The sequence below is a fragment of the Paralichthys olivaceus genome, chromosome 12, assembly GCF_024713975.1.
Source record: "Paralichthys olivaceus isolate ysfri-2021 chromosome 12, ASM2471397v2, whole genome shotgun sequence".
NCBI lineage: Eukaryota > Metazoa > Chordata > Actinopteri > Pleuronectiformes > Paralichthyidae > Paralichthys > Paralichthys olivaceus.
In genome coordinates this window covers 7,120,131-7,133,508 of record NC_091104.1, presented here as the reverse complement: position 1 = coordinate 7,133,508, position 13,378 = coordinate 7,120,131, and the positions used below count along the sequence as shown (strand labels likewise).

General features: G+C 42.4%; 1 protein-coding gene across 1 annotated transcript in view; it reads left to right on the top strand.

The window, feature by feature from the left end:
- Window positions 1-27: 27 nt before the first annotated feature.
- The window catches only part of sos2 (son of sevenless homolog 2 (Drosophila)), a 29,559-nt gene continuing 16,208 nt past the window's right edge, over window positions 28-13,378 (top strand). The window contains exons 1-5 of the mRNA XM_020097927.2: window positions 28-1,045; window positions 10,977-11,102; window positions 11,561-11,692; window positions 12,040-12,204; window positions 12,289-12,495. Of these exons, the coding sequence (XP_019953486.1) occupies window positions 962-1,045; window positions 10,977-11,102; window positions 11,561-11,692; window positions 12,040-12,204; window positions 12,289-12,495 (714 nt within the window). The 5' untranslated portion in view covers window positions 28-961. The remainder of the gene's footprint in view (window positions 1,046-10,976; window positions 11,103-11,560; window positions 11,693-12,039; window positions 12,205-12,288; window positions 12,496-13,378) is intronic.

The window sequence follows — 13,378 nt, the reverse complement described above, 5'->3', positions numbered from 1 at the left end:
ATGGCACAGAAAGTCCAGCCTTGTTTTTTTTTTTTTTTTGGTGTCGACCAATAAAATGTGGAATTACGCAGCGTGCGTGCCTGACAGCGGCAGACACACACACACACAGAGGGACACACACACACACACACAGAGGGACACACACACACACACACTAACACACAGGGACAGACAGACAGACAGGCGGCGGAGGAGAGTTGCTGCGAACATCTTCCACTTCACGCACCGACCAACACCGAGAACTGCTCCGCTCGCAGATGCGTCCCGGACCGGCCGCCGTCTCCTCCGGCGGGGATTCAGCGCTCGATCGCCGCCCTGGAGAAGATGTCTGAACGCTGGGCGGCCAGCGCAGGAGACCGTGTGCCTTGTGTGGAGCCGAAGGGTCCGTGTGCCACAACATAAAACTCGGGAGCGCAGCGAGGCCAGCGGCGGCGGCGGCAGCCTGTGCGAGCACCAGCTAGCTGCGCGGCTACGACGCTAGCCCCGCTAACGTTACAGGTGTTCGGGGAAAGGAAAAACAACCAAGCGCGACTTGTAGCTGCGGCCGACCGGCGGGAAGCTGCTCCCCGGCGTCGTGTCGTGAAAGTGAACTTAATGTGCCTGTTGGTAATTTTCTAAACAAGCAGCAAGAACAACACTTAGCAGCGTTGTTGTTAGCTGTTAGCTTCTGAGTTAGTCCCGTGTTTACAGCAGCAGCAGCAGGCTAGCGAGCTAGCAGCCGAGCTAGCGAGTTAACTTTATAGCTACATGTGCTTGTTTTCTTTTGCAGCTTATGTTTCGCTGCTTTTTCCGACTCGACCCCGGACTCGCAGCCTAGCGTAGCGACACTCTTAGTCGGTTTGGCTCTTTCTGTCCCGCCGTGCCTGCCCCCCCGGACTGACCCACCCACCAGGACTATCTACCCGGGGCCGATGCTGACAGTTCAGCCCGGATCACGGCCACGCCAGGAGCCGCTACAGCGATGCAGCCCCAGCAGATCTACGACTTTTCGAGTGACGAGAACAGTCACAAATGGAGAGGCCTCTTCGTGCCAGCTTTAAGAAAGGTAAACGCTGCTCTCTGCTTGAAACAAACCCAAAGTTGTTTTTTTTTAACCATCTCCCCGGACTCTTGCAAAACACATTCACACGCTGCAGGATTTCATTTGAGCACCAGTCTCATCTGCATCTCACAAATACAGTCACTAGTTATTCCCCAACTTCACTTATCAGTGTTGTTATTATGAGCAAAGCCTGCAGATTTCCTCATGAAACCAAAAGCAAAAAAAAAAATCCAATTAATTGAAAGTAGTTGATGTTTTATGGGTCACTGATCATCACTCCAGTTGACAATGCTGTCCCCGTCTTCTGTGACAGTGGACCTGCATGTAGTGTGTTTATTCACCAAGTCCTCTCACTAAATCAAAGAACACCCTTTTTCTCATAGTTTGTTTCAAGAAGTCGATCAGTTTTAATCAGCTTCTACGGCACCAGGATCCATCGCTGTCATGTTTCATAGTTTTGAGGGTAAATAGAAACACACTGATAACTTGCACGGTGTTGATGTTAAACAAGTTAAGTACTAATTTGGTTTTCACCCTGGTAGCAGAAAGGCACTTCAAAACATAATTTGTGTGGTAATGCTGCCAACCTCATTATGTCTTCCTCATTTGGTATAACAGTAAATATGCCTCATCCCTGCAGATACCAAGGCCTCCAGCCGCTGCTTACATGTCAGGTTTCCCTCCTTTTTCTCAAGAAACACAACATCATTCTCACGAGTCCCATTAAAACTTTAATGACGGGATTTTAATGTCCTTGGTCAGCAGGATTGACCTGTATCAGTTCCTTTTTGACTCTCCCTCGTCTTGCATCATCGTGGCTTCTCCCCGATCGTCGTCAACGGCTTTATTTTCTGTTCTCTGTGTTGCTGTGCAAAGTGAAAATGTTTAGTTTTTTTTGCAGAGGTTTCATGCTGGTTGGGATCCTGCGCTTTGAGCAGCCATAATGATGCTATGATACATGAGGATGGCACAGCATGCACATGGTTCAGACTAGACTTACTGATGGTTTTTCCCCATCAATGTTCGTTCCAGCTAATAACTCAATAACAACTTGAAATAACAATTCACTTGTTTTCTGCTGTAGACAAATGTTTTAAGTAGGGCCAAAGCTTTCATCATCGAGTAATAGGACAATCATTCTCTTGATTTTTTGATAAATCTATAATGTTTCAGATCATAATTAAGAATAACTTTCTCTGAAAGCCTATGGTGATATAATAATGTTTTTCTTTGCTCACAGCACTGACTAAGTTTACATCACACAAGGCAAATAGAAAAAAAAACAAGTCCTCACAACTGAGAAGCCTGAGCTGGGGAATGTTTGGCATTTTACTTTAACATTTAATCAATTATCCAAATAGTTGTTTACCTCTTTTATTCTGTCCAAGCTCATATAACAACCAGAGTCTGGAATACTTGTGTAATGAAGGCAGTACAGTAGGAACCTCACAGTCTGAGGTCTTTGAGGGGTCTGAATATATTTGTGTTTTTAGAGATGAAAGTCCTCCAGACCAAACTTATTTTCACAGCAAGAAACATGCATATCTGTCCCTCATGACAGAGTCCTCACTTACTTTTTGTGCTGTGTTTTGATAAAGTTTCTTAACAATTAGTCTATCCTCTACTTTTTTGCAGCCAGATCAGTTATTAACTCACTAAATCTGTCCTTTCTTTTCATTTGCAGTGGTTTTAAGATTTAACATTAAAACCACCACTTGGGGAAATAATTTTTATTTGGCTATGAATTATTCAGATTTTATCCAAATAGTTTGGCTCTCCAGGCCCTGGGCGTGTTATGACAGGGACTTTGTCTCACATTGTTGACGTTGGCTTTTAATACTTTAATTCAAGTATCACTTAGTGCCCACTGAGCTAAGCAGCAATGGAATTAGCCATATAGCAACATCATGTTTATAAATAACACTGCTGTCATTTGCGACAGTTGTCAGTAGCGCGGTAGAGAGGGTGCGATGAATCAGGTGAAACTGAGCGAGCAGGTGGTGGGCCGTGGTACCGCGGTTTCATTGTCTCAACTTGTTACACAACTGCCCGAGGGAAAGCCTGTCAGAGATTGACGCAAGAGAGGTTTGTTATGGTTTTGACAGACTGTGACTCGCTGTTTTTCACAGCTGTCCACTGGAGGGTTCCTTGTCAGAAGGAGCTGCGGTGGATGACTCCACCTCTGAGAGTGATTGAGATTGTTGTGAGGAGGATTAAAGGAGACCTGTTGATGAGTAAACACACCTCAGAGGTTGGAGCGGAGAAGTACGTTTATGATCAAACAGCTGAGAGAGTTGGAAAAAAATGTCACCTTCAGCTGCTGGTTGATCACCGGCACAAAGGCCTCACGAGTAAGACGGATAAGACTCAGGAGTTACAGCCAATATTTACTGACCTTTCACAAACTAATTGCCAGCTATTAAGCGGTGTAGCTTTTATGTTATTTATTAAGCGTATTATATGCCCAATATTTGTGTTTCAGCTGAACCTTCTTTGTTTTATAATATCTTCAATTGAATATTTTTTCTTAGCCTGACAGAACATGTGATTTGTATATGTGAGAAATGCAAACCTATCTGCAAACATAGCATAGTGAGGTACTGTGAAGCACCTGATACATGAAAATCTCCTGGGTATCTGCTGAAACTGGGACCCTTCTTGCATCCCCCTACATCACCTCCTGTCATCTCCCCAGTGTTGCTGTCTAATGAAGACATTAAAAGTGTTTTTTAATGTTAGCATGTTGTAGAAGGAACCTCAACTAACCCTTAGTGGAACTACCCTGTAATGTCAATAGTTGAAAGGTCAACTTTGATGCCAGAGTTAAAGGCATGAAGCTCAACTTTCCAGTCATGTGTAGTTGAAGCACGTGTAGCCGTCTGAGTTTCTGTCTGTGTCGTCTGTCTAGCGTTTGTCTGCGTGTCCTGGCTATTCTAGATCTGTGCTGCTCGTGCCCGGTGCTATACAAGAGCGTCATTTCTCCTCTGACACGCCGGTGTTAATAATAACTGTGCATTCCCCAGGTCTGCCGTTACACTGGCAGCGATAGAAAGACCAGAGCTTTGCTGGTTACAGTTTCATTCCATTGCCATGTTGAGTTCACAGGGCTGCTGTGCTCCGTGAGACGCAGGCTCACAGACTTTTAAAGCTGAGATTGGTCAGGTTACAAATGTGCGTTCTGTGTGTGTGTGTGTGTGTGTGAGAGGTTGAGAGTGTGTTGCCTCTTTTATCCTCCAAACCTGAGTTAAATTCCGACAGGATGACTTCACCACAGGGCAAAACTCAAAGCACAGTTTTTATTTTTAATTTTAGTCAGATGCTTTTGCTGCCACATTTATCCCGGCTAGACGGAGATGTTATCACTTCAGAATCGGACACTGATTTATTATAAGATTCCTCTCCAGTGCCTTACTGTATGAGCTCCAGTCCAACTATGTTAACATATACAACTGTGCCTAGTATTTATCTGTCTCATCTTCTCTTGTAGCATACAGCCGGGAGTCTGCAGAGTTCACCGAGTTTATGACTCTCACTCTAACACCAAGCCCAGTCTTGTTGTGTGTATATATATGAAACAAACTTTAGTTGTATAGTGTACGAGCACGCGGACACATATACCAGCTGGAATCATTCGGTTTGGGAGCTGACACAGAAATATCCACATCTGAATTATCATGCCATCTCTCTGGAGTTTCTCTATGAATAGTTCAGTGTTCAGGAAGCATATCTAAAAATGACAAAAATCCACTAATATTGTATAATTCAGTCACAAGTTTCGACAGTCAAAAAAAGAATGCAACTCCCAGGAGGCAGAACTCCCATCCCCTCCCCCCCAAATAAAAATAAATTGGGAAGAGGCCGGAAAAGCTGATTCCAGTATGATCTGCTGTCTCTTCCAATAATGCTGACATCAGCGCAAACCGGTTTTACAAAGTTCATACAAGTTTATTTTGGTGTCAGTGTATTTTTAGTTTTCTTTTCTTTCACATCTTGGAGCTGAATAAAGTAATCTTCACTTTAAGAAGGTGACTGACCCGGTGACCTCTGACCTCGAGCTACTCTGATGTTTCTGACCTTGATGTTTTATACGCTAAAAGAAATTTCATTTTTTTAACTTAAACAAAAAGGTTTCCTGTTAACTGCTAACTTTGCAGAGATCTAATTGTAGCAGTAACACAATATTTCATCTTTAGTGTGGAGCAATTACCTGAAGATGAATCCATAGATATGTTAGTTTATTTTATCATTGTTAAGCGTTTTGTATGGCGAGAGATTAGAGATTTTCCTTCAATACATATTGATCAATGTTAGTTATTAGATCGGATGTTAATCAAAATGAATCTGGTTTTCTTGGATGTATTTCTCTGGATAAAGTAAAGATAAAAAAACAGGTAAAGAAAAGTCAAATCGAGCACTTAACTCCTTAACGTCATCCTTTATGTCCCTTTAGTCGAAGATGAGTAGAAAGTTTCTCAGTATATGACACACGCTGAACCCTGTGGGTCTCACATCATCAGTTTAATACCTCGTCTCAGCAATGAGCTTTGTGTTGATCGGACAGGATGTTCCTTGTAACAGGTTGCACTTCCTGTGTGCACCAGCCCCAGGCCTTCCTCTGAGAAGAGCGCAGGCAAACCCACCCCACCCTACCCTGAGTATTGAATCAGGTCTGTGAACCTCGGCTCGTCCTCAGATGGGGTTCAGACAGAGGATGGGTGGACACAGGGGTCACCGGGTCAGGTCAGACCGAGGTCACGGCAAGGTCGCATGCTGTTGATGGCACGCCAGCCGACTTCTGTCTTTATGATCTGAATGTGAGGGGGGCTTGCTAAATGTCAGGGGAGTGTGTCTGTGTGTTTCCCTGTTCTGAGGATGTGTTTGTTTGTCATCAAGAGTTTAGCTTGGTGCATCTGTGTTTCTATTTCTGTGTCTAAATGATTATGTTTGTTTATGTCTCTTTTTCTTTTGTGTGTGCGTGTGTGTGTGTGCGTGTGTGTGTGGGCGTACGTGTTTGTGCGTGTGTGTGTGCGTGCGTGCGTGCGTGCGCCTGTTGTCTCAGAGCCGATCTCTGCCCTATGGTTCCCCAGACAGTGGTTGTAATGGCAGATGATGTCATGGCATGAATCACAAACAGTGACACATGCTCAGGTTTAATAACAAGCCCTACCCCCACCACTCTCACACACACACACACACACACACACACACACACACACACACACACACACACACACACACACACACACACACACACACACACACACACACACACACACTCAAAGCCACATTACCAGCAACCTGAGCCTGATGCAGGCCCATATACACAGACAGGAGAATAATCAATTGGATTAGAAATGTTAACCCTGTATTAACACTGTCCGGCCTCTATTATTACCTCCAACCTTCTGTTTTTTGTTTTTTTTTAAACCACTGACTCACACAACACCACTTGATCATTTGCTTACAGTTGACGTGCATGCACCTTCTGATGAAACAGGATGCAAGCTGAGTAGAAAGCTGTGTAGTGGTGACCTGCATCTCTTTGTCTGTTGACATGTGGTGGGCAAATCTACCCCTGCAATAAAAATACATTTTCTTCAATGAAAGATAAATCTAACAATTTAATAACGGGCTTGTTTAATAAACGTGACCTTTTTACAGTAAATACAATCAATGATTTGTGTCTCAAGCACAAGTTGTTTATTAAAGTAGTTTTGCTTTGGAAATACAATAACTGTGTTTTTATTCAGTCATTAATGGAGCAGGTCAGTGTTTATCGGGTGTGGATAGCCCAGCGTTTACATTTAGTGATTAGTTGATGAACTGAAAAGTCAATTGATCTGCCGGGAAACATTCTTCTGCAACGATTGTCTCGATCGAATAATACTCAAACTCAAGTGTAAGGAACTGATGCTTTTCTAGAAAGAGAAATGAGTTCAATCAATCATGTCACTTAAAAATAATTTGTAGTCGCATCCTTAATCTTAAGTAATTTGGCGCCGAATGATATTTACTTCTGCGCTAAAAAAAATCTTCTTTAATAAAAATAAAATGCTTGTATTATACATGGAGTTACTAATGTTTGTGTGGTGGCTCATGTAGGCTTCAACACAGACACAATCTAGTGTTTCTTTGTCAGATACTTTTAACGAGGTTGCACTTTGAGGTAATAAAATCTTCTGAGGTAAAATGTTTGGATGGATGGTACTGTGTGTACTGCGTGTACTGCGTGTACTGCGTGTCCTGCGTGTCCTGCGTGTACTGTGTGTACTGCGTGTACCGCGTGTACCGTTCCACTTGAATGATGAGATCTTTCCCTTTTAAGTCACTGTACACCATCTACTGCAATGATACCATATATGAGCAATGAGTGTGAGAAGCAGATATTTAGGGGAATATTCTTTTGAAGTGTTCATCCTTAAATGGGAAAATAATTTCTTATCATGCGATAATTAATCAAATCATGAATCACATGACCAACAGCACTTGAGTTATTTTTTTCTTTATTACGCAATTTTCATACATTTCCTAATGGTCGGGGAGAAACCTCTTGTTCGACCAACTGCCCAAAGATTATTGCCAATTATAATTCTGTTAATCAAACAATCATTTTAATATCTAATCTTAAAATTGATCAAACTATTTTTAGCAAATAGCAGATTTTGTTAGTTCACTGCTGCTCTCAGTGCCAGTTTATCAATGCTGTATGTAAAGATGGTCAACGTGACGGCTCCGTTAACGTGAAACCAAATCGGCTTGATTTCCCCTCAGTGGCTGGCTGCAGTGTAGATCATTAACCCCACTTCCTCCATTTTAGTAAATGGGACATGGACCAAACTAAAAAGTCAAAGTACACGTTAAGTACGTTTTTCTCAACGGTGATTTCTGTCATTTGGTGTTCATGTTTCTTAAATGTTTGGTTTTAATTTCTTGATAGATGCTACAATAATGGGGGGAAATGTCACGATTGACGGCGTAAACTGACTCACAGTTGATTGTGTTGGAACATGATGCTCTGACTGCACACCACGATCTGCGCTGCAAAGCTTCTGGCTCCAGATGATGTCAAAAGCACGTTGTCCATCTTTATATAGAGTCTGTGGTGCAGAGCAACTGTGAGGAATCTTCCTGACATTCAGTGCATTGCCGGATCACTTGTTCAGCTGAAACAGTGTTTGTGTGTGTGGTCTGATATTAGTGTTTTTACTGGACATGGATACGCTTATGTTGCTGCAAGGTGCTGTGGATAAAACATTCCTTGTGTGTGGGTTTTTTCCCCCCCGTCTGTAAATCCTGATTTTCCCTCTCCTGGCGTTGGCTCTGTTCCAGTGTGTATGTGTAGTATGAGCCTGCTGCCTCCTCATACACCCACATCAATATCTCTCAGTCTGCTGCTATGATCTGCTCTCCCCGGGGGCAGCGCTCTGTGTCGGTAGAGAACAAGGCAGAGGGGGGGGGAAAGTGAGAGTGAGCGAGCGAGCGCTGGGACTTCCTGTACGCTAGCCTTTCCCTTCTTAATGGAGCTGACACATGAAACAAAACACCAAAACATGGAACAAGTGGACGTGCGTGAAAGAGCACATGTGATCGAGATTCTTTTTCATTTAAATGACTTAACCTACATCCAGTGGTGGAGTAAGAGATTAAGAATTATTTTAATTATCTATTTGTTTTAAGAATATTTTGGGGGATTAATCAATCAATTGTTTTTCTATGGAATGTCCCAATTTCTCATAGACATTGGCATTATATATATGAATATATATAATCATTTCTACTATGATAGTTTGCCATCTAGTTTAGATTTCATTATTAATTAATGCCGCTTTGTTTTCTGATGTTCTCAAAAGTGGCAAGTCCTCATATTTGAAAAGCTAAAACCAGCAGATATTTGGTTTTTTTGCTTAAGTGTACGATCATGTGATCACAGAAAGTCGACAAGCTGAAACCGCTTAATTTTTGGTATTTTCAATTGGCAAAATGACTTTAACAGATAATTGATTATAACATTTGTTACAGATAATGTTCTATTCTATTCAATATTTATAATAACTCAAAAAATAGAGATTTTAATTCTGGGTTTGCTTAATTTTTGATTCATTTTCCTTTAGTTTGAATTCAAATTACATCAGATTTTGTGACTTTGGGTTGTCCTGTCTCCCATCCTCTCACTGTTGGAGATAGACTGCACTTGTTGGATGTGGGCCTCCCAGAAACCGGCCAAGTATTCTGTGAATGGAGTCGAGGGAAACCCCCGTAGTTTCAGTGTGGTGACTCACAGCTCCTGGTGTCCTGTGGAATTTGGTCAAGTGCCTATTTGCGGTCGAGTGAATATATCTCATAACCTACTTCTGCTTTGATTTTTTTTCCCAGCTAGAGTTGAAACTTATGTCTTATTTATAACTGCTGGGTCTTGTGAGTGTGCATCAAAACATAAATGACGTACAGAAGCGTAAATGAGGCCTACGTTGTGGCTTCAGATTTTCCAGCTCTTGTTTCAAAAAGCATCTGAATCTCTTTAACGAATCACTGCGGGAATCCAAATGAGATCGAGGAGAGAGATCTTCTATGAACTTTCTCTGTCTTCTTTGAATTACGATTTTATCTCAGACAAATATCTCCAAGCTTGAGACAGAGGGGACATCCTGCCTGTCGCTGCATCTCTGTTAAGTCAGAGCACAAGAATGCATGAAGCCCGGTCTGCGTTGACCTTTTCACTCTCCTCTCACATTCCTTTATCTGGGGGCAATGTTTTGTCATCATAATGCCCCACTTTACTATATGCCAGGGTAATTCCATCACTAGCACGTGAACAGGCCATGCTCGTGTGTGTGTGTGGAGAGTTGAATGTGAGGTTCTCTTTTCTACCTCCTCTCTGGTTTTTTTTTTTCTCCCCCTCTACGTCTCCTTTGCTATAATAGTATCTCAACTGACAGCATTCCTGCAAAAAGGGCACGGCCTGAATGACGACAACTTTTGGTTGGCTGGAGGGTGGTTTGGAGGTGTTCTTCTATTTCTACTTTAAACCAGATGAAGCCACACCTTCTCTGCTGTGTGCGCCTAAAACCACACCTTCTGCCAGACTGGGTTCCTCCCTCACGAGTCCCACTGCTAAGGAGAAACTCGATGATTTAATAAATAAGCCTTTTAATCAGTTTCTCCCCCATTGTGGAGATATTTGTTGTTAAGCTGCCTCTTTTAGCTAAATGTGAGACTCAGGATTTATTTGTTGTGATATTGCAGGATTTTGCTGATAGATTTGCCCCAAAAATGCAAATTATTATAAACTTATCGTTGCTGCCACTGTTTTTAAAAATGTGTATTTTGAGATTGATTCTCTACTTTCGACAAAGAAATCTGTACATTTAAATTAAGTGACGTAATCCAGGCTTGATACTTAAAGTAGTATAAACTAAATATAAGTCAGTGTTAGGTTATTTGAAAACACACAGACTTCTGTTGTTAGATTCTCTGATATCTGACCTACACTGAAACCAGAAAAAAAAAAGATCTGTTCATTCAATTCTTCATTCTTTATTAAATCTATTTTAAGGTGATAATAATAATACTGAGTAAAAAGTCACTGAATGTTCAAGGTGATAAATCGCTTAAATGAAGTCCCTCAAGTCAACACTCATGAGATGACAAGGGCTTCAATGAATGTCATACATGTTTTGAAGTAACTAAACTGAAACTTAAAAATCACCAAGGTGGCCCCTTAGACTGACAAATGGAGTTAGTGCTCAGTCATTGTCTGAATTTGTTGTTGAGGTGAATCATACCAGGTGTTACTATCAGTTTCACATATTACACAGTTTCAGTTGTTATCATGGGAATGGTGCGGGACAGTCTTTTTTTCATAAAGGAAGATGAGAGCTGATAAAACCTCTTTCAAGCGGCTGTTTCTCTTTTTTCGTTTGTCCGTTACATCCAGGTACAGAAGCAGGTCCACCCAAACCTCAAGGCGAAGGAGGACGCGCTGCAGTACATCGAGGAGCTGATCCTGCAGCTGCTCAACATGCTGTGTGTGGCCCAGCCTCGCTCTGTGCAGGATGTAGAGGTACGGCCTCTTGAGTAGCGCCGCACTTCAGAATATGTAACTAGAATGGCACTCAGCAGAGAGAATACCTCCGCCAAGGCTCAATAGTCTCCCTAAATCCAAACTATGAGGGATTCTTCCCTGACCCAAATCTCGTCCCACAGCCAAGTTTCGAGGTAATCTGTCCTGTAGTTTATCTGCTGACAGACAAACAAACGCTGACACATCCTCCTTGGCGAAGATGAATATAAATAAAGAGCAAGATATTAAGGGGAATGCATCTTCTTGAAAGTTGAGTTTCACCTCAACTATCAGCAGCTTTAAAATGACACTTTTATGAGATGAGATAAGATTTTTTTAAAAGAAGAAACTTCCTCTCACTTAAGAAATTGACACGCTTTGTGCAATGCAGCCACGTAATCATCCTTTATTTCTTGAGTATTTCGAGAGGAATACATTTTCCTCTCTTCTCTCACCAGGAACGTGTCCAGAAAACCTTTCCCCACCCTATTGATAAGTGGGCGATTGGAGACGCCCAGTCGGCTATTGGGAAACGCAAGAGGAGAAACCCCTTACTTCTCCCTGTGGACAAGATACACCCACTGCTGAAGGTAACACCTCCTGACGACTCCGCCAGTCTCTCTGTCAAAGATATGAAGCTTTATATTCTAGTTTTTTTGGGGGATATTCAACTTTTTCCATTTCACAAATATCACACAGCACTCACACTTCTTTTAAAGACATACTCTGACGTGAATGCCAGGATGTTTTGGTAGTTGCTGGGAAATATTTATAATCTAATCTAGCATAATGTTTTGACAGCTTGGCTCATACTATTTGAAATTCCCTGAAGTCATCTGCTCCTTCATGCAGGTTGAAATGATTTTCGAACTGCTGTTTGACCCTTGTCTAACACTTAATACTCTTTGTGCTAATCCTGCTATTATTTATCCAACAGGAGGTTTTGGGCTACAAAGTTGACTACCACGTGTCCCTCTACATCGTGGCCGTGCTCGAATACATATCAGCAGACATCCTGAAACTGGCAGGAAACTATGTTGGCAACATTCGGAACTATGAAATCAACCAACAGGACATCAAGGTGTCCATGTGCGCAGACAAGGTGAGAGCTCTGTCAGACATCACAAGGGAAGACAGAAGTTGCTTTTAATCATCTATTGGTTGATAATAATTTTTGTGTTTCCAGGTGTTGATGGACATGTTTGACCAGGAGGAGGACATCGGCCTGATGTCTCAGGGCACAGAGGAGCCGTCCTCCTCCGGGGAGCTCACGTACGACGACCTGGTGAGGCTTGAAATTGCAGAGGAGCGGCAGTATCTACGAGAACTCGACCTCATCATCAAAGTGTTCCGCCATCACTTCCTGTCCAACCCAAACATTTTCACGGCTCAGGTGGGGAAGACCTGTACAGTTAATTTAAAAAAACGTTCAAATCTCAAAATTGTTTATTACTCCTTTAGATGCTTTGATCAGAAGAGGGATAATTATCATACACCTGTCTCCCATGTAAACATGCTGTTGTGCAGAATCACTGACCACGCTTCATTGAGTCCAGAGCAAACTCATCATTAACATTCTGTTTTCACTGTATGAGAGAATGATGTTCCGGTCAGTTGCTTGTGGCTCCATGTTAAAACTATGGTGAATGTCTGAGGGAGATCCAACAGGAAAATGTCGAGAGAATGCTGTAAACACAAACTTTATTTCACCAGCCGACTTGATGCGTCGTCTCCGGCCTGCTGCGCCCCCCCCCGCCCCGCACCTGAACGCTCTTGTCATTTTCCTGTTTGTTTGAGCGCATCTGACCCAGACCATCTCCGACTGCGTTCTTCATGTGTGAAGTTCAAGTCTGAAAGCAGCTGAGTACTAGTACGCAGCATATGGAACTTTCACTGTTGCATATTAAGCAAGTGTTAAGTGATGGCTGTTTCCCAGTGTTATTATGTGACTTGTAAAACAACCCATCGTCATCCCCAACAGCTTTATACACCAGATACAGATGAAAAGTATAAAGACATAACTCCTGTGCTGAATACCGTAGCTGTGGTCGGCTTACTTTAAAGCTGACTTGAAAACAAACACTCAGGTTTTTTAGCTGTAAACCTAATTACAAACCTATTACGGCTAAATCCAGCGTAAGAACATTTAAAGATTACAGTTGAAAGTCTGTAATCGGCTAACTGGTAATCAGCCTCGTGGAGCAGGAGGGAACCAACGCTGAATTACTCTCACGCAGTGATTTGACAGCTTTCAGGTGGAAAACTTGACCGTTAAA